At 41.8% G+C, this 21,708-nt stretch overlaps 1 protein-coding gene across 1 annotated transcript in view; it reads left to right on the top strand.

Moving 5' to 3' along the window:
• Ulbp1 (UL16 binding protein 1) overlaps window positions 1-15,312 on the top strand; it is a 63,726-nt gene extending 48,414 nt beyond the window's left edge. Inside the window, exons 4-8 of the mRNA XM_085843316.1 lie at window positions 7,335-7,592; window positions 7,925-8,200; window positions 9,734-9,824; window positions 13,487-13,634; window positions 14,353-15,312. Coding sequence (XP_085699442.1) covers window positions 7,335-7,592; window positions 7,925-8,200; window positions 9,734-9,824; window positions 13,487-13,634; window positions 14,353-14,499 — 920 coding nt within the window. The 3' untranslated portion in view covers window positions 14,500-15,312. The remainder of the gene's footprint in view (window positions 1-7,334; window positions 7,593-7,924; window positions 8,201-9,733; window positions 9,825-13,486; window positions 13,635-14,352) is intronic.
• The last annotated feature ends 6,396 nt before the right edge of the window (window positions 15,313-21,708 follow it).

Genomic DNA, 21,708 nt, shown 5'->3' with positions numbered 1-21,708 from the left:
GCATGGGGTGGTGATATATAGTTCATTTCCCAGTATTAATTTGTCTGTATCTTTGACTTGCAGATCAGTGGCCCTGGTGCTACAGAAGCACGGCAGCCATTCTGACACCATTGAGTCTAGTTTCTTTGACAGGTAGCCACAGGTCTGTTTCATGGGCCTAGCAACAGGCCTAAGAGTCATTTGGCTATGCCTTTGCTCTAATCCAGAGAGGTGAAAAGATTTAGTCACATCAGGCAGCCCTAGGGCAGGAGCCATCAATAAAGACTGTTTAAGTCCACTGAAAGAGTCCTCCTGAGCTTCAGTCCATTTGAAAATCTCTTTCTTTGGTGATTTCATAATCCATAAACGGCACAACCTTGTTGACCTGAGGAACAGCCAGACTTCCCGCCTTGATGTCACAGTGGGAATTTTCAGAAGAGTCTTTTTTCTGTCTTCTGACAGCCAGCATTGACCCCTTCAGAATGTGCTGAAGTATGTTACCTTCTGTTGACATACTTGGTCCTTTTTGGATGATGCTTGGTACCCCAGAACACCTAGAGGCACCAGTAAGTCTTCTTTGCTTCGCTGGCATTCTTCCAGGATCTCTGCTGCCACTAAGAGGTCATCTCCAGGTTGCAGGAGTGTGGTCTTGGGGTGTGCCCACCAGTACTCACCATGGTCCTCATGTAGGGCCTCATCGATAATGGTGGATGAATTCTTGATTCCCTGGGGTAGCCAGGTCAAATAAATTTTCCATTGAATCCTTTGTCAAGATCATGCCATTCAAAGGCAGATAGCATCTGGCTTTTAGGTCCTGGGGTTAGACTGAAGAAAACATCTTTAAAATCTAATATGGTCTACCAGGTTTTGGACAGCTCCAGTGAACTCAAGAGAATGTATGTGTTAGGCACCATGGGGTGGATGACCAGAACTCCCTTATTGACCTCTTGAAGGTCCTGCACAAGCCTATAATCATTGGAGTTAGGTATTTTTAACTGGCAGGCATGGAGTGTTCCATGGAGAATAGTAGGGTATAAGAATCCCCAAATCTCTAAGTTGGGGAAAGATCCCCTTCTTGGCTTCCGGTGTCATCGGATATCTTTCAACCTGATCTGGGGTAGCCCCTGGTTTTAATTCTATCAAAATAGGGTCTCGATGAGCTGTCTGTCTCACTCCCCTGGTGACAGCCATGTGGAAATTCCTTATCCAGTGTGCTTCATTATTTGTGTGTAGTCTATATTCATCTTCTAAAGGTAAAGTAAAGCCTGTATTGGTTCCCAATCTTGACTTGTGATGGGGTTTTCCTTGGGATCGATTGTGATTTGGGTCCTGATTATGTTAGCAGTTCTCCTCCTAATTGGAGGTAGAGGCTTTCAGGCAGGAAAGATGTGGGATACCCATCCTGTCCCGAGGTCCACTATTCTTTGGTTAGTCCACGTATATTGATTGATGCCTGTGGCCCCCTATAACCATGACTTGTTTGATGGTTTTCCATGAGTCTCCGTAAGGACCAAATGTTAGGCTATTGTGTCTACTAGAAACTTGATGGGTTTTCTCTCCACTCCAACAGTTTCTCTAGGTTTGGGAAGTGGCCAGTGCTGGTAGATGGAAGGAGACGAAAGAAGGAAATCCACATCCTGCGAAAAAGGTGGAGGTGGCAGTTGGTTTAGGTTTCTCTATCTTGTCTTCTTAACCACTAGGATGTATTTTAGTCAGGTGGGTAGGTTGTATTTGAGATCTTTCCAGGTAGTAATGTAGGGGACTTGGTCTGTGTGTCTGATCAGACTATAGATGACATCCTTGACTTTCTGTAACTTGTCTCTTCAGGTGGCCATCCAGCATGGAAACCTGGCAACTTCCACCTGCCAATAATGATTAGTCTGTCCATCCTACCATCTGGTCCCAGTTCTAAAGTTTTTAAACTTATCCAGGAAAAGCACTGGGGGGAGGGAGACATCTGGGTCTGTTCCATCCTTCTAACCTTCAACACAAGAAAATAATTCAGACATGATTTAAACAAACAGCAAAAGAACACAGAAACATGAATGCCGATTTGTATACAGTAACAAAAGAGAAAGTGAGATGATGACAAAGTGGGCATGACCTGAAATGTCTCTCTAATGAAATTAGAGGATCTAATCCCTTACTGATAGATCTGGTAGGTCTCTTGGTACTGATGACTCCTGGAGTCTAGTGGATCTGCTGCAGTCCTCTGTGTCAGTGCTAAATCACAGGTTTACAGATTTACCAGAGTTAAAGCAGGCAGACACGCAGACAAACATTATCCAGAGAATACTTATCAATCAGTCTTTGACTTTAAAGATTTGGGGTTCTGATGGAGGGGTAATGGGGTCCCAAAAGATCCCCAAAATATTATGCCCAGATTGCAAGGTTCCCATAGACCTTCATAGTCAAGCAGGAATTCTACTCATATGCCAAAGCAAAGAGTCTTTGTTCAAGCTTGAGCTTGTACCCTCCAATCTCTCCAATGCAGTGATTGGGTGTGGAAGGTCCCGAGCTGGTGAAGCTTTGCCTTTTTATCACAGTTACAGCAGGGTAGGTTAATCACAATTTAGCACTTAATGATTGGGCAACATTTGAAAATTATTGCTTGGAGCATTTCTATGGACTAGTAGTGATTTTAGCTTATTATGAATAATTGTGGTTAACTTGAGTAATTTTTTTCAAAACAACTGGAATATTAGATACTTTCCTCTTTGGAGCTGATTGGTGGTTATTAAGGGTGGAGTGGCTGTTTTTAGGAAAGTTATGGCTGTTGATAGTGGTGTCTTGGTTTCTGGAATAAGCTGTATTTTTTTTCCAGTAACTGAGCTCAGCCTGTGGACAAGCGTAACATAAGATGGAGACTAAATACAAAATGCAGGTTGTAATGTTAGACTGGGCCCTTCAGATCTCTGTTTTTTCCTTTTTCCATCATCATTCTCATCACTGAGTTCTATCTTTTTGTTTTTTTACTATTTTTTTTAATTTTTAATATTTTTATTACATATTTTCTTCAATTACATTTCCAATGCTATCCCAAAAGTCCCCCATAGCGCCCCCCACTTCCCTACCCACCCATTCCCATTCTTTTGGCCCTGGCATTCCCTATATTGGGGCATATAAAGTTTGCAAGTCCAATGGGCCTCTCTTTCCAGTGATGGCTGACTAGGCCATCTTTCGATACATATGCAGCTAGAGACAAGAGCTCCGGGGTACTGGTTAGTACATCATGTTGTTCCAACAATAGGGTTGCAGATCCCTTTAGCTCCTTGGGTACTTTCTCTAGCTTCTCCATTGGGAGCCCTGTGATACATCCAATAGCTGACTGTGAGCATCCACTCCTGTGATTGCTAGGCCCTGGCATCGTCTCACAAGAGACAGCTATATTTGGGTCCTTTCAGCAAAATCTTGCTAGTGTATGCAATGGTGTCAGCGTTTAGAAGCTGATTATAGGATGGAACCCTGGATACGGCAGTCTCTAAATGGTCCATCCTTTCATCACAGCTACGAACTTTGTCTCTGTAACTCCTTCCCTGGGTGTTTTGTTCCCAATTCTAAGAAGGTGCACAGTGTCCACACTTTGGTCTTCATTCTTGAGTTTCATGCATTTAGCAAATTGTATCTTATATCTTGGGTATCCTAAGTTTTGGGCTAATATCCACTTATCACTGAATACATATTGTGTGAGTTCTTTTGTGATTGTGTTACCTCACTCAAGATGATGCCTTCCAGGTCCATCCATTTGGCTAGGAATTTCATAAATTCATTCCTTTTAATAGCTGAGTAGTACTCCATTGTGTAAATGTACCATAATTTCTGTATCCATTCCTCTGTTGAGGGACATCTGGGTTCTTTCCAGCTTCTGGCTATTATAAATAGGGATGCTATGAACATAGTGGAGCATGTGTCCTTCTTACCGGTTGGGACATCTTCTGGATATATGCCCAGGAGAGGTATTGCTGGATCCTCCGGTAGTACTATGTCCAATTTTCTGAGGAACCGCCAGACTGATTTCCAGAGTGGTTGTACAAGCTTGCAATCCCACCAACAATGGAGGAGTGTTCCTCTTTCTCCACATCCTTGCCAGCATCTGCTGTCACCTGAATTTTTGATCTTAGCCATTCTGACTGGTGTTAGGTGGAATCTCAGGGTTGTTTTGATTTGCATTTCCCTGATGATTAAGGATGTTGAACATTTTTTCAGGTGCTTCTCAGCCATTCGGTATTCCTCAGGTGAGAATTCTTTGTTCAGTTCTGAGCCCCATTTTTTAATGGGGTTATTTGACTTTCTGGAGTCCACCTTCTTGATTTCTTTATATATATTGGATATTAGACCCTTATCTGATTTAGGATAGGTGAAGATCCTTTCCCAATCTGTTGGTGTTTTTTTTGTCTTATTGATGGTGTCTTTTGCCTTGCAGAAGCTTTGCAGTTTCATGAGGTCCCACTTGTCAATTCTCGATCTTACAGCACAAGCCATTGCTGTTCTATTCAAGAATTTTTCCCCTGTGCCCATATCTTCAAGGCTTTTCCCCACTTTCTCCTCTATAAGTTTCAGTGTCTCTGGTTTTATGTGAAGTTCCTTGATCCACTTAGACTTGACCTTAGTACAAGGAGATAGGAATGGATCGATTCGCATTCTTCTACATGTTAACAACCAGTTGTGCCAGCACCATTTGTTGAAAATGCTGTCTTTCTTCCACTGGATGTTTTTAGCTCCCTTGTCGAAGATCAAGTGACCGTAGCTGTGTGGGTTCATTTCTGGGTCTTCAATTCTATTCCATTGGTCTATTTGTCTGTCACTATACCAGTACCATGCAGTTTTTATCACAATTGCTCTATAGTAAAGCTTTAGGTCCGGCATGGTGATTCCACCAGAGGTTCTTTTATCCTTGAGAAGAGTTTTTGCTATCCTAGGTTTTTTGTTATTCCAGATGAATTTGCAGATTGCACTTTCTAATTCGTTGAAGAATTGTGTTGGAATTTTGATGGGGATTGTTTTGAATCTGTAGATTGCTTTTGGCAAGATAACCATTTTTACAATGTTGATCCTGCCAATCCATGAGCATGGGAGATCTTTCCATCTTCTGAGATCTTCTATAATTTCTTTCTTCAGAGACTTGAAGTTTTTATTATACAGATCTTTCACTTCCTTAGTTAGAGTCACGCCAAGATATTTTATATTATTTGTGACTATTGAGAAGGGTGTTGTTTCCCTAATTTCTTTCTCAGTCTGTTTATTCTTTGTGTAGAGAAAGGCCATTGATTTGTTTGAGTTAATTTTTTATCCAGCTACTTCACCGAAGCTGTTTATCAGGCTTAGGAGTTCTCTGGTGGAATTTTTAGGGTCATTTATATATATTATCATATCATCTGCAAAAAGTGATATTTTGACTTCATCTTTTCCAATTTGTATCCCTTTGATCTCCTTTTGTTGTCGAATTGCTCTGGCTAGGACTTCAAGTACAATGTTGAATAGGTATGGAGAAAGTGGACAGCCTTGTCTAGTCCCTGATTTTAGAGGGATTGCTTCAAGCTTCTCACCATTTACTTTGATGTTGGCTACTGGTTTGCTGTAGATTGCTTTTATCATGTTTAGGTATGGGCCTTGAATTCCTGATCTTTCCAAGACTTTTATCATGAATGGGTGTTGGATCTTGTCAAATGCTTTTTCCGCATCTAACGAAATGACCATGTGGTTTTTGTCTTTGAGTTTGTTTATATACTGGATTACGTTGATGGATTTCCGTATATTGAATCATCCCTGCATCCCTGGGATGAAACCTACTTGGTCAGGATGGATGATTGTTTTGATGTGTTCTTGGATTCAGTTAGCAAGAACTTTATTGAGGATTTTTGCATCAATATTCATAAGGGATATTGGTCTGAAGTTTTCTATCTTTGTTGGGTCTTTTTGTGCTTTAGGTATCAGAGTAATTGTGGCTTCATAGAATGAGTTGGTTAGAGTACCTTCTGATTCTATTTTGTGGAGAGTTTCCCCCATTCACTCTGCTCTGCCTCCATCTTTTTCCAAGGACAAGTAGCCTGAAGCTGCCTCTGTTGCTTTAGTTGGACCTGAAAGACTCCGAGAGGAGCCCCTCACTCAGGCCTCAGGACAATAGCGGACACCCAAGAACTCACGATAGACCAAGCTTGATGTAAACCACATGAGGCTTTATTCGGGGAAAGCCAGAGTTCTGGGGATGACTCATATCCCACTCAGGGGTAGAGGAGTCGACCTCGAGGGGAAAGAGGTCCCAGTTTTTATAGGCCCTCAGGGGAGAAAGGAGAAGGGGGGGAGTAGGGGATTTCCAGATCTAAACAATGTCTATTCTCAAGAAATGGGTATGGGAGGGGTACAAGGAAAGAGTCTGGTGCAGGTGTAGCAACTCAGGATTGGCTGGGCTGTGGTTGCTGGGGAGATTTTCTGACTCTTTCTCAGCAACCAATATCACAAACACCTGTCAATGGGCTTCATCAGTGGGTACACACATGGGTTCAAGGAATGGTCAAAACATTGGCAGACACACAGGTTCAAGGAGTGGCCAGAGCATTGTGCACCTCTATTTTTCTAAATCAGTGAAGCTAGTTCTGCTAACAGTGACATCTATATTGCCAATTTCAGGGCTTCTGTGACCTTTTACATTCTGTCAGGATCTTTCAGACCATCTTTATGGTCCACTGCTCTTTCTTTAGCCACATGCAGTCCATACATTGACCCAGCACTAAATCCAATTTGTACTAGAGAAAATTTGTGCTTTTTTTTTTTTTAAATCATATGCACTTTAATTGGAGGGCCTTGTTGGCTCTTTGTTCATAACCAAAGTGAGGGTTCTGGTACTGCATAATGTTCGTTTTTGTGTCCATCAAACTTTTTTTTTTTTGGTTTTTTTTTTTTTTTTTTTTTTTTGAGACAGGGTTTCTCTGTGTAGCCCTGGCTGTCCTGGGACTCACTTTGTAGACCAGGCTGGCCTCGAACTCAGAAATCCGCCTACCTCTGCCTCCTGAGTGCTGGGATTAAAGGCGTGTGCCACCACGCCTGGCTCAACAAACTTTTTAATGCTGTGAGAAAGAACCTCAGGCAATCAAAAGGAATGAAATTCAGAAGTTTAGGTATAGGAGTTGGAAGAAATTGTGAAGAATTTAAAATGGTGGAGTAGGCAGTTGGGAGAAGCAGAGTGAAAGTGGTTGAGCCTCTTTCTGTCTTTCTCCCCTGTCCCTTCACCTCTCCCTCCCTCCATGCCTCTCCTCTCTCTCCACCCTTTCATAAGGCTATTCTTCGTTCCATAGGTAGAAACTCTCTCTGAGTCACTTGCTCCCTGCCCCTAACCTCACTGCATGTTTCCTTCACAGAGGCTGCTTCTCTTTGCTACAGCTTCAAGGTTGACAGGTCAGAGTCTGGAAAGTGGAGGAATGAAGTCCACTGCCATCTGAACAGAAAGACTTTTTTTCTCTACAAGGATAATAAGTGTCATTCCATTGGTGCTCATGAGAACAGCATGAATGCCACAAACATCTGTGAAAAACAGCTTGACACTCTGAAACATGGAATTGACATTTTGAAAGAGATGATACTTCAAGGGTTGAAGGAAAAGGTCAACGCAATCAGAGGTAAGTTTTAAATGGTCCCATAGGGCTGGAGATGTAGCTCAGTGGTAGAGTGTTTGCCAGCATGTATGAGGACTTAGATTCAATCTTCACTGCTACAAAATAAGTAAAAGAACATATCAGACAGCCCTGCCCCCACAGGAAACAACAGGGGTACATGTTAGGGACATTCGCTGTTTTAACAGAGGAAAAAAATGAATCGCTCTTAGTCCTATCTAAGCAGCAGCAAGGGCAAAATGTAGAGGGTAACGCAAGGTCAGTGGATGGGAAGGGACGATCAGTAGAAAGATAAGATTCACCAAGGCCAGAAGCTAATCTCTTTCCAATGGGCATAGTGCCCCTCACTCTGCAGGCTGAGATGTGTGGCCAGTATGAAGTAGACAAACATTTCACAGGATATGCTATTATTAGCCTCAATGGAAAGAACATGTTCCATGTTAACACAAGCACTGGCAACTGGACACAACTGGATCCTAGATTCAAGAAGATTATAGAAATGTGGAAGAAAGACAAGGTTGTAGCTGCCTTCTTAGAGAGGACTATAGAGGGCGACTTCAGGACCTGGCTTGATGAGCTCATGTTGCACTGGAAAGAACATCTGGAGCCTGCAGGTAACTGGGAAGATGGGGTGAAAAACTTTTTGCAGGTCGGGTAGTGGTGAGAGTGGATCTGGAAGGAGTGAGGAGGAAAGTGTGTGCCATTAAAATCAAGATACATGTATGCAGGCATGACAATCTCAGTGAACAAATGTACTGTGTTTAGAAATGTCTTGCTTAAATATAGAGAACTACAGCAGGTATTCTATGCAGAACATTCAACCCTAAATGGGATGTCTTCAACACATCTCTCTCCCAGAGGTCAGGGAATGGTGCGGAAGAGGAGGCACACAACATGTAAGAACCAGGGGGCATTGAGGATACCAAGGACTTCTCCTCTTAAGTCAACATGATCCACACACATATGAACTCACAGGTACTGGAGCAGCATTCACAGGGACTGCACCACATCCTCTGTGCTTCTGTTATGGCTTCCAGTTTCATGTTTTTATGAGATTCCTGAACAAAGGAACAAGTTTGTCTCCGACTCTTGTTTGTGCCCACTTTAGGCAGTGTTCCTTCTGTTGGTCTATATTGTTTGATTTTAATGTGATAGTTCTTGTGTTTTCTTCCTTCATTTTTTTTGTTTTTGTTTTTGTTTTTTTGTTTTTTGAGACAGGGTTTCTCTCTGTAGCACTGGCTGTCCTGGAACTTACTTTGTAGACCAGGCTGGCCTTGAACTCAGAAATTCACCTGTCTCTGCCTCCCGAGTGCTGGGATTAAAGGTGTGCACCACCACGCCCGGCTTTCCTTCATTTTTTTAAAAAAATGAATAAATTAATGAGTGTGAACCTAGCCACTAAGGTGAAGGTTCACAACACACTATCATTTATACCCGCTGAGAGACGGAAAATCAATTTTCTCTGAATAAAAACTCTGGGAATATCAAATACTCCAAGGAAGATCACAAGATCAGTAATTGACCAATAAATAAGCAGTGACACAGGTTTGTGGGTTTTTTTTTTTTTTTTTTTTTGGTTTGGTGTGTGTGTGTGTTTGTTTTCATTTGGTTGCAATTGGTGGTTTCTTTCATTTTTGTTATTTTTCTTTTTGCTGATACTATATTTTGTTTTCTAGATTATGGGCATTTCTAGATATGTTGGGCTTTGCTTTCATTTTTGAGAAACAACTTAAAGTTGTATAGGTAGAGAGAAGGGAGGAGAGGATCTGGGTGAACCTGAAGGAGAAGAATATGGTCAAAATATATTTAAATTAAAAATAGTTTTAAATAATAAGAAAAATATCTTTAAAAACTACTTATAAGTGGTAGTTACAAATTCAAAGACTATCACGTATTATATTTAATTGTTGAGAAAAAGGAGGTTTCCTTTCCTTCCATATTCCCATGAGCACGGTCCAAATGCTCTAATCCTGAGCTAGAGTCTCTTCCCAAGAACCAGCAAGAACCAATATCTATTGGGTGTTCGATAGGCTTGTGAAATAGAGACAAACCAACACGATTCCAATAAAGCTGTGAGTGTCAAAGATAATGCATTTAAAAAACATATTGTTGTATTTCTGTGAATTTCTCTATTTTTTTCTTCCCAGAAAAGGTAGTTTTCACCCTTCCGGTCCCCGCCAGCACCGAGGTATCTCGGTCGCAGAGTCTGCTGACACCCACAAGCTACCCACAGGACCCGCCATGGGATCTTAAGAACTCTGGTGAGTGGAACACAGCTGCTGCTCCAATCCAATGATATGTACTCACTGATAAGTGGATATTAGCCCAGAAACTTAGAATACCCAAGATATATGTTACAATCTGCAAAACACATGAAACTCAAGAAGAAGGAAGACCAAAGTGTGGGCACTTTGCCCCTTCTTAGAATTGGGAACAAAACACCCATGGAAAGAGTTACAGAGACAAAGTTTGGAGCTGAGACAAAAGGATAGACCATCTAGAGATTGCCATATCCAGGGATCCATCCCATAATCAGCCTCCAAACGCTGACACCATTGCATATACTAGCAAGATTTTGCTGAAAGGACCCTGATATAGCTGTCTCTTGTGAGACTACGCCGGGGCCTAGCAAACACATAAGTGGATGCTCACAGTCAGCTATTGGATGGATCACAGGGCCCCCAATGGAGGAGCTAGAGAAAATAACCAAGGAACTGAAGAACAATGTTATGAACTAACGAGTACCCCGGAGCTCTTGACTCTAGCTGCATGTGTATCAAAAGATGGCCTAGTTGGCCATCACTGGAAAGAGAGGCCCATTGGACTTGCAAACTTTATATGCCCCAGTACAGGGGAACACCAGGGCCAAAAAGTGGGAGTGGGTGGGTAGGGGAATGGGGGGAGGGTATGGGGGACTTTTGGGATAGCATTGGAAATGTAAATGAGGAAAATACCTAATAAAAAATAAAAAATAAATTTTATTTGGCCCAAACCTAAAAAAAAAACCAAAAAACCAAACAAACAAAAAAGAAGGTAGCTTTCAGATTCCTCTTCATTTTATTTTCCTCTTTAATTAGTAAATCCAGCCATATCTGGGTTGGCTAACCATCTATTTATTTGAATTTAACACCTTTGTGTTCTGTCTGCCATGTGCCCCTTATGCAGACAGACCCCAAATGACTGACCCCAAATGCTTCCAACATACAATGGCAGAGAATATGCATTTCCATTCCAAAAGGGAGAAAACAGAGCAGAGCGAGGAAATACTTGGCCAAAGAAAGATGGATGACCAGCAGGTCAAACTTCAAACCCTGCATCTCCATGTCTGATGTCAAAATGCTCTTAAGAATGCCAATCCTATCAGCCTTGTTTGCCTGCCATGGACTTCTGTCCCTTGTGCTCGATCTCCACTTGTTAGCAGATCTCCTTGGCAGATATGTCATAACTCTAGCATCTCCAAAATCTTGGTGTCTCTAACATAATCCAGGCTTCATCCTCACAGTTTCACACCAGGGCCTCTCTTGGCCTCCATGCAGGGGCCTCTCTGACCCACAATGGCCTCAGCAGCCTCAATGCAGGGATATCGCTGACACATGGCTGGCTTCAGTGGCTTTACTTAGCTGAGAAGTGAGATTCCACACCCCCTTCGTGTATCTTTGACTCTAAAGCCAGAACCACATGGCCAAAGCTGCCAAAGTTTTCTGCTTGCTTAGGTTGGAACATGGCCCCTCATTCAAATACACGTTCATCAGCTTTTTATATTTGATAGTTTCCATCATTACTTGGCCATCTTTTAAATTGTTTTTTGACAATTTAGAAGTTTATCTGAGTGAACTCTTTCCTGAAGCAACAACCCCTTTTATTCCTTTTAGAATAAGGCTTTTCTTAACATCTTTTATCTCACTAAGCACTGGACTTTCTTATTACACTTCCTTGTGTACCTTTCCTCCTCAAACTGTACTTTTTTTCCTTTTTCTGGTTAGCTTGCTCCTTTTCATTATAGAGCTGTATTGGAGTGACCACTAACAACCACATGACCCAGTCAATACTAAGATGTCTTCACATCTCTGTCAAAGCCATTAATGCAAAACTCAATTTAACTGGAGGGAGATTTTATTATTATTATTTTTGAAGTGGGGCAATAAGCAACCACATTCTTCTCCTCTGAATCCTATTACACCAGGTGTACTGGCTATTTTTGTGTCAACTTGACACAGCTGGAGTTATCACAGAGAAAGGAGCTTCAGTTGAGGAAATGCCTCCATGAGATCCAACTGTAAGGCATTTTCTCAATTAGTGATCAAGGGGAAAAGGCCCCTTGTGGGTGGGACCATCCCTGGGCTGGTAGTCTTGGGTTCTATAAGAGAGCAGGCTGAGCAAGCCAGGGGGGCAAGCCAGTAAAGAACATCCCTCCATGGCCTCTGCATCAGCTTCTGCTCCCTGACCTGTCTGAGTTCCAGTCCTGACTTCCTTTGGTGATGAACAGCAGCATGGAAGTGTAAGCCGAATAAACCCTTTCCTCCCCAACTTGCTTCTTGGTCATGATGTTTGTGCAGGAATAGAAACCCTGACTAAGACACCAGGCTATCCTAATTAGTATTGCTCTAGGTACTCCTGTGTTCAATGCTCCTACTAGTATAGCCCACTAACTCCAGCTTAAGATGTTTAATTTCTTTCCTAATCCTAAATTGAATACTCCTCATTCTGCACACAAGCAACATAGCCTGTCACAGCAATACCCCACTCTCCAGTATCAACTTGTATATTGATGTGTCCTATCTGAGTAGCATGGTGGCACACAGGTAGATATGGTAGCTAAGAGCTCTACATCCCTATTTAAAGGCAGTAAGTAGAGAAATCTGAGGGCTGGAATGGGTTTGATGAACTTAAGAGGCCACCTGCTGTGACATACTGCCCCCAATATGGCTATAGCAGGGTTTGGTAAATAGTCCTCACAAAGAAGTTCCTTAGTTTACCTAGGGAGAGAATTTGCTTATGGAAGTGTGTATTTTACTTTATATTTTTTTCTGGTCTTTTTAAAGGATCTTCCAGTGCCTTGATGATTATTTCATCCATAATTACAATTGTCTGTCTTGTATTGGTCATCTTAGGAAGCTATTGTTGTAAATCAAGACATTTATGTACAAAAAAGGTAGGAAACTGGCTGGGTTCTTACTCTTGTTCTTGGTAATATGAGGTTGATGAGAACATAGGAGACTGGGCCTATGGCTCTCATCCAAGCCCCTGGCCATCACAGTGCCTATCTGTCCACTAGAATGATGCTCCTTGTTAGTCTTGAGCACCCTCTTCACAGCAGTGTTAGAGGTGAGTATTGTTGGGCACAGGAGGCTGGCAGACCCAGCCTAAGTCTACAATCAGAGAAGGAGGATGAAGCAGGAAAGTCCTCCTGAGGTAATGGAGAATTCAATGGACCAATGATCCAAATAAATCAAGAAAAATGGAGATGAGGCAATTGATCTCACCTCATAAACAATAAAACCTTCCCTGAAGACTGTGATTAAAATCAATTTGCTTTCTGAGGATGACATAATTCACCACAATAATTCTTATACCTAGGACCAAGTCCTGTACATTAGTAGCTCCCAACTTAGGACAGCCCTGAATACAAGATGATCAGAATGATCAGACAATTCAAGGAGTGGGCAGTGATGGACTGAACTGGAATCCCAGTACTGAGAAGGCTGAGGCAGAAGAATTAGCAAGTTCAAGGTTAGCCTGGACAGGGCAGTGGTGGTGCATGCCTTTAATCCTAGCACTTGGGAAGCAAAGGGAGGCAGATCTCTGTGTTCAAGGCCAGTCTGGTGTCTAGAGTTCCAGGAGAGCCAGGGCTACACAGAGACACCCTGTCTCTAAAGACAAGGTCAATCTGGGCTGCATAGTCATATCTTCTCAAAAGAACAAACAAAGCAAAGAACAAAAAATCCATTCATTCAACTTGGCCACTCTACTTCACCACAATCCAGTGTATGTGACACTATGATTCAATGTCTCTGTCCTCTGAAGTTGAAGTCACCTGTGTTTATGCAGGTAAAGTGGTCTGAGAGCCCACTGCTGTCATTGATAGGTTTTGCCAATCACAATCTAGAGTGAAAATACAGACTTGTGATGAAGACACCAATGTTCTGTTTCAATATGATCTAAAATTTCCCTGTAATCATAGACTGATGAAAGGTTTACATTTAATGTTAGGTGACATATGTTTAAGTCAATATATTCACTTTGGAATAACTTTTGTTGCATAAAATCTTTTAAATCTACCTGGATATTTGGTCAGACCTTCAATTCCAGTATGTAGATAGCTGAGGCAGGAGGATTGCTGTAACATTTCAAGCCTGTTGTGGATGATATACTCAGCTCAAGTCCAGCTTGGGAGCTAAGGAGAATCCTTGTCCCCAAAAACCTAAAAATGAAAGCTAAAAGGCCAGCAAAGAGAGAAACACGGGTGGATTTTTCTAGCTTTTCATATTTGCTGATTTTTTTTCCTGTTTCCTGACTTTTTAAAATTTTTAATTCACAATATTGCATCGCTGTACTTAAAACTCTAGAAATATCTGAAATCTTATCATACTAGAGCTTACAGTGGTTGAAGGATCTATAATGAAGAATGACAGAGCAAAGGATTGTGCAACGGAGTTCCGTGGTCTGTGGTGTGGGGACCTGTCTGAGAAATGAAGGAGAGTGGGGTCTGCAGCTGACACCCAGGAGCACACTGTAATCCACACCCCTTTGTCCTCCTGCTCTCCAGATTGACCTGCAGTCCTCAACACCACCTCTGTTGGATGACTCTTTGACATTGCCTGAGACGTGTTCGGTAAAGAAAGAAGATAAATTTCTGACAGCATCTCAGAATTCTGTGCTGTTGACTTCAGACGATATTGGTGGGAACCCATGAGACTGATGGCCGACAGAACCTCAAGCGCCAGGACATCAGAGTGCACTAGGCTGTTGCCATCAGGGGCTTCCTCTTCTTTCCTTTTTCATTCTTACATGATAGCGCTGTGGAGATCAAGCAGGGTATGGCTCTAAGTTACTTCTCACTGTGCAAAAACAATGATTTGTCCTGAGTGACTCCATTTTACAAGCAGCACTTGGCTCCCTTCTGAGTGCAATGCAGACATTGGAGGACAGGGCACCTTAATTTAAACTTAGATACATGTCAGCCAGGTACCATCCATGATGCAGGTGTTGATAATTAACTTAATCCCCGAGGTAAAAAAATATGCCTCCCATGCACTTATCAAAATAGATTTGAAGTCATGAACACATGTGCATCTCAAATTATATCAGAGAACTAGGTCTGAGAATTTATCTCACCCTCACCTGGTCCCCTAAAGAAGCCACCTAACCCTGCAATGCTCATGGCCCCCACAAACTTGCACCCTGTCTGTTTGTGTGTCAAGGAACCTTCAGACAGAGAACTCCTGGCCATCTTAAGGCTTCAGGTCCATCCACACTGCTAATGCCTCCTGCTTGAAACACTGTCTGACAGTTCATCTGCTGCTCCATGTTAATGTGGGTCTGCATCTCACCTGCTGGATCCTGGCGTCCTGCACCTCACCTCTGCAGTTCACTCAGTCCTGAGGCCTGGTGCATCCCTGCAGCCCCACAGCTCTCCACTGGCTTCCTTACCAGCTCCTCTAACAATCTGCATTGAGTCTGTCTGTGTGTCTAGAGTCCCTCTGTCTCTGCCTCCAGTCTGGTCTCTGTGAACTCTGCTGACAACTCATTCAGTGTTTTGCAGCCATTCTGTGAGCTAAGTACATATAATAACTGTGCGATGTACAATGTGTGATCTGAGAGTTTATATTAGTAATTAAGACTGAAGAAAGAGAGCCCAGGTTGGCCAGAGACAGTTATCAATGTTAATTAGGACTACTTGGTAATTATAGCCAGTGACTTGGATGGAACTGGTAAATTAAGACATATATATGAGCACCCGTTTTCCTGGCATAGCTCACTCATTCAGGGTTTTACTCACAATATTGTAGCCTTCTTGTGAGTAAATAGTCCATTGGCAAAGAAATTGCAAATACTCATTTTTTTTCCAAATAAATGAAATATCTGGTGATAGGAAGAAAATTCAACATCCGTACTAAACCCTGGTCAACAGAGTCTAAGCTTGTTCCACCGACCCAGTGCCTGGCTCACAGTATAGTGTAACTTCACACTGTGTAGTGTGAAATATGACCAAAGTGTTAGGAACAGGGGAGCCTTCCTTCAGCACCTCATGGGGAATGGGTATACGTATAAATAATAAAGCAGAAAAGAAGTGAGGAGACCTCAGATCACACATCTATGATTATTCATGTATAAGAGCGTATATACATACCCTACGGATTTGTACCTTACAAAAGAAAACTAAGAGAAATGTTAACTGAGGAAGGAAGATGAGTTATGTACTAAGGAAAACGTGAATCCTCACATGGTGCTGCCTGTAGGGATCTACAGTACCCACAGACGCTGTGTTAGGAACAGGTGACAGTAACAGTTCTTGACTAGTTTGTGTTGTCGTCTAGTTTGTGTTGTCATGCCAGGAACTACCAGGCATGTGGCACAAGCATAGAAATGTCACATTCAGTGACCCATAATGATATAAATCTTTTAGTGAGGAACAAGGAACAAAGAGACAGCTCAGTCCCATACTGCTTGCCCGTCACAAGCATGAGCACCTGAGTTCCCTCCCCAGAACCCACGCACACTGTGGTGGCACATGCTTGTCATCCCAGTGCAGGGGACACACAGAGAGAACTGCATCTCTGGGCCTTCCTCCTCAGCCTGCACAGTTGAATTGGTGACTTCCAGTATAGACTATCTCAAACACAATGTACCTGACATTCTGAGGAGTGATATCCAAAGATAATGTGTAGTCTCCATATGAACGAGTATATGAACAAGCTACGGCATATATATATATATATATATATATATGCGAAAAAGATAAACACTGGGGACCCAAACACAGCTAGTGAGTTCCCAAGAGACAATATTCCTGAGGGGATATGGGAGCTTTTAATATGAGTTACAAGATATTCTTTATCCTTCTCTCTGGCCATTTTTATGTTCATATTTGGCTAAGAAAGAAACAGCTCATATCTTCTTAGTTAATAAGTTTGGTAGAACCATTGTTCAAACACTGGTGTTGAGGTGGAAGGAGATATATTGAGAAACGAAGTCAGACTCCAAGCAATAGTCTCTGCTATTATAAGTCTTATTTTTATAAGAGAATATTTTCGTTGACGTTTGGTCTGTTGCTACTGTATTGTAACGTTAAATCTGTACTGGAAGGTCTAAGTCTGTGAGTGACTCCTCACACTTACACTCTTTTGTTGTGCAAACGTTGTACCTTGATTTATAACTATTGGTTAAATAAAATTGGCTACAACCAATTACTGGAGGGATTATAGACAGGTAGTTTTGGAGTGACCTGGGAGGGGGATATGGGAGAAGAAGAAAGAGGAGAGAGGGGAGAGGGACAAAAGTCCATGCCAAGGAGAAACAGCAAGTGTCTGGGGTAATTCACTGGAGAGGTAGCCAGACCAGCATTTGGAAGAGTAGATTGGGGGTTAACCCCCAGTAATTGTCAAAATCAAATAAGATAACGATGGTCTGAGTCTCACTTATTTGCTAGTCAAAGATAAGCTTAAATTCGTTCTTCTACATATTTCGATTTTACTTTCCAGAGAGGGAGAATTTGATTGCTCATTGCTGCCTTGAAAGATGAACAAATCATGTTCTGGACAAGTGATACAGGCCACTTCCTTTTGGAAGGGCTTTATTACTGAGAGTAGGATATTGAGAGCCCTGTCTGGGGTTGTTTAGCTGTCATAGGGTCATAAGACCACAACACTTAAGAGATTGACCTTCAGTTTGGAGAGTGGAAGGAAAGTTGTTACATGAGGTTGAAGGCCAGACTCTGACATCACTCAGAGTTCAAATGGTCCTTGGTGCTGACAGATACTTGGTGTAGATGGTTGGGTTGGATAGTCCTGCCACAATGCTATCTCCATCTTAGTGGCTTCTAATCTAGAAGCTAGAAATCTTACTGAAAGAAAATTTGAGACAAACCAAAGACACTGTAGATTTAAAATGAGAAATAGGTTGTGAGCAGGAATAAGAATTTTTAAGCACAGTGGTTAAAGCGGGAAACTTTAACCCACCAGGAGGTTTGAGGACAGGCAGGAAGCATGACAATAGTGACTGAGGACCAGGAGAAGTGACAGCAATGTACAAGTAAGGGGTTCACAATGTGAGGTAAGGACCTCAGATTTTGGTTTCCCATTAAAGTCTTGGGGTGTGTGATATATGTTGCACCAAACTTTTACTGAACGAATGAACATAAGTCCGCTCATGTCTCCCAGGAAGTGGCTCTTCAATCCTTTATAGGTTGAGTGCTATTAGCTTTCCTCACATGAACCCACAGTGGCCAGCCTTGTAATGACTATAGTTGGAGGGATGAGCAGACCTGACAGGAGCTGAGACATCTCCCATGGTCTTGCATCCTGATGAAGAAATTAAAGATAAACTTAATGTGTTGGTTTAATAACTGGGGGTTATCCTGAAAAGGTGGAGTTGAAGTTTCATCTGTGTTTCTGGCAGTATTCAGTGAAAGCCTTGAGCATCTCCTTCATTCATATACTGAGACACAAGACTCTCTGCATCTCATAAGAGGTTGGTGTGGACGAAAAGACCACAGGCTTCAAACAGGTTGATAGATGTGGAGTTGAGACTACTAGGATCATAAATGAGGATTAATTGCTTCAAAGGGTGGATGACATAGAGTAAGGAATACTCAGGAACATAAAGTGGCTTTATTAGGATATAGAGGACTTTAACAACTTAAGTTCTCAAGCTGAACTGGGTCCTGATGAGAATCCTGGTGGCAACTGATAGATTTTTAATTTCATAATATTTGTAGCTATATTTTTGGTGGGTATTTAAGACTATGTGGCTGGCCACCTGCTTCCTCGTGTTGTTGACAGTTGTATCTCCTTAGTGGTCACTTTCAGGGGTGTTGGAAAATTTTACGGGCCCCTTGTCTTTGGTTTTCCTCCACTCATCATCTTCTGGACAAGGGAATTTCTCTGTGAAATGTCCCAAAGCTCAAACTCTGGGGGTCTCCACATCCTCTCTGAAGCTGTCATATCCTTTTAGAGCTATTCCACTTTCCTCTACACTGGAACATTGCCAACCTGGAGGTAAAGGTGAAAATCCTGGCTGTCATCCCAGCCCTTGATTCTCATTGCTTTAGGCCTCCAGTAGTACCTATTGAAAAACTCAGAGAGTAAGTTACACCAGACGTGAAGAACAAAGGGTGGTTTTAATCTTTTACATACCTTCATGAGTGACCGACCCAGGATACATATGTATGTGGCCAAATCAAATTCAGTGTCTTCCATAAAGTATTATAAGGCAGTTTTGCAAGTGTTTTTAGGTAATTGAATTGTATGGTTCTCAAGCACGAGTTAGAAGATCACTTTGTGTCACAAGATCAAAAGGTTCGAGACTTATGATGAGGAAATGTAGAAAAAAAAACAGATTTCAATTCAATCTTGACTAATACAAGACTGCATTGTTAATAAGTTAAAGTTGTGACAAACTCAGAAGAACTTACTGATCATACATGTAATTAAATAGCTATATGCTTTTTATCCTATACCATTTTAATTTAAGTGGCAAAATGTCTGAGGTATTTTGAGTTTCACTGTCTTTTAGCAATCATTTAGGGTGAAATTAATTTATGATTCAAATCCTTCTTACCAAGATGTATATTCTCTCCATCGGAAATTCATTGCTTTGCCTACATACAACTATTAGCATGTTTTTTTTGGCTGCTTCCTTCCTTTGTTAGATTGCTGACATAATTTAGGCTTCCTTTTTTCCTGGAAGGTTTAAAGTCCTGAACACAGGAAACCTCATCATGTTTTGTATGTTACAAAATGGGTTTAGATGTACAATATTATCAACATTGTTATTGGTTTATGGCTTTTTGACACCTAGCTTCAATAACCTAGCGACATTGTTTGTATAATGCCGATATTTGCTTTTTCTTCCCAAATTTAAAACAATCTAATGTGTTACATTTGCTTTTATCTCATGAATTAAAACAAATTTCCACTAACTTTGTCTGTTCTCTTACTTATCAGTCTATTTAAGTTAAAGCCTTTCAGGAAAGGACTTATGCAAACCTTAGTGCATAGCATCGATCTACAGGTACAGAACATATAAATCAAATCAAAGACACAGGCTAGAGCTGAGCCAGGCCACAAAATAACACAAAAGCATACAGAAAGAGCTAGACCTACAAAAGCCAATTGACTGAGTAGATCCTCAAAGATGTGAGATGCTAGGACACCACAGGCTCAAAGATATATTGTCTTGGGTAATCTTTAGCCCACTTAGTACCCATTTACTGCCTACTGTAGTTGGTGCCCTCACATTATTGTGAATATTAGATATATCCGGAGAAAGTGTGAACAGCCCCTCTGGATTTCCCCAATCTAAAAAGCTAAAATTTTAACTAATACCGTCTGAGCACCAGAGGTAAGATTTCCAAGACTTGATATAACCTATCTGCGGTATACACCAAATGATGTATTTGAAAAATTATTGATTTGTGTCTTTCCTTGTGTCTTTAGTATAAAAAGTTAATAAAACTGCTATCACATAAACTTGTAGATTATCTAAATTTGGGCTCATTCTTGTAGCCTGGACATGGTCTTTAATATTTACCTCCAGGATAAAGATTTCTTACCCTTTGGAGGGACAGTTTCTCCTTTTTTCCACATGGAAGCATCTCTCAGCACTGTAATAGGAAATGAGAAGACCATATACCATAATAAGTTTTTAACAGACTAGGCCCTTAGTAGGGACAAGGTAGAAGATGGAGACCTCAGACACAGAGCTTACACAGAACCTTGAGAGGGGCACAGTGAAGTAAAGGAAGGAAAAATGAAGCCACTTCTGGTGGTGTGGGTTAGAAAGCAAGTTCCTCTACTATTGGCAGGAAATGTTTGCTGGAGAGAAGGCAGCTTCTAATTGTTCCCTCAGTTTCTTCTGTACAATGTGCTACAGTAAGGGTGAGGGAAAGCCCACATCTAGGCAGGGGAAGGAGCGTATGAGAGGGCTCTGCGGGCTGAGGCTGAGAGGGGACAGAGCAAAATCAAAAGGAGATCACAGGGTGGGAGACTGGGAAGAAGAGGATCTGCTGAGAAACAAAGGATAGCTTTCTTACCTGAGGATCCTGTCACACAGCCATGAGGGCTAGCTGCAAGTGTCACAGAATCCTTGCCTGAATTGTGACCAGAGAGGTATAACTTACAGGAAACACCTGAAATGCCATCAGCAAGCCCCTGGTGTTACAAAGGAAATAAGTGTTTCCTGTAGAATAACTTGAACATCAAACCTCACCAGTTTTTGAGAGTACATCCTGGATGAGTTAGAAAGCACAGTAGCCAAGAGGCAGAGTTGCTCCTACCCAAGATACAACACTGAGTCTGAAAGTGCCCATTAGGTTGTCAGATCTACAGTCTCCATTGTTGTTCACAAACTATGTCTTCTTTGTGAGCACACACTTTTCATCCACAACTTCCTTTTGGTTATACTGTTTCATCACAACAATAGTAACCCAAACTAGTACAGAAATTGGTACAGAATTGTAGGGCATTGCTGTCACAGACCCGATGATGTACTGTGGACAGGATCGTGGAAGAACTTTGAGACTCTGGGCTAGAAAGGTCACTGAGTGTTGAGAGCTCAGTGAGCTCTTCTAGAATAGATTGGAAGAGAAGACTTTTTAGATCAGTGCAGATGGTAGAGCCTGTCTTGTGAAGTTTTCGAGGGAAGCAAAGTCTTTACTACGTCATTGATACAAAGAGTCTGTGGTATCTCCCCAGCTAGTGCAGAAGAATGGGCTGTGATTGACAAGAGATGAGAACAAGTAAAGTAAAACTACTTTGCTTGGACAATGGATGCTGTCAGCTGGGTCTAAAGATCATTGAGGGGAAGTCTTCTAGGAAGGGTTTCCTAGAGAAATGAGAGGATGAGGAGATTCTCACAGTACATTCAGGCTCCTAGAAATGAGTGTAGCTCTCCCTTCACCAGT

This window comes from Mus caroli, unplaced genomic scaffold, assembly GCF_978045245.1.
Source record: "Mus caroli unplaced genomic scaffold, Mus_caroli_1 scaffold_9, whole genome shotgun sequence".
NCBI lineage: Eukaryota > Metazoa > Chordata > Mammalia > Rodentia > Muridae > Mus > Mus caroli.
This window is presented reverse-complemented; position numbering and strand designations above follow the sequence as displayed.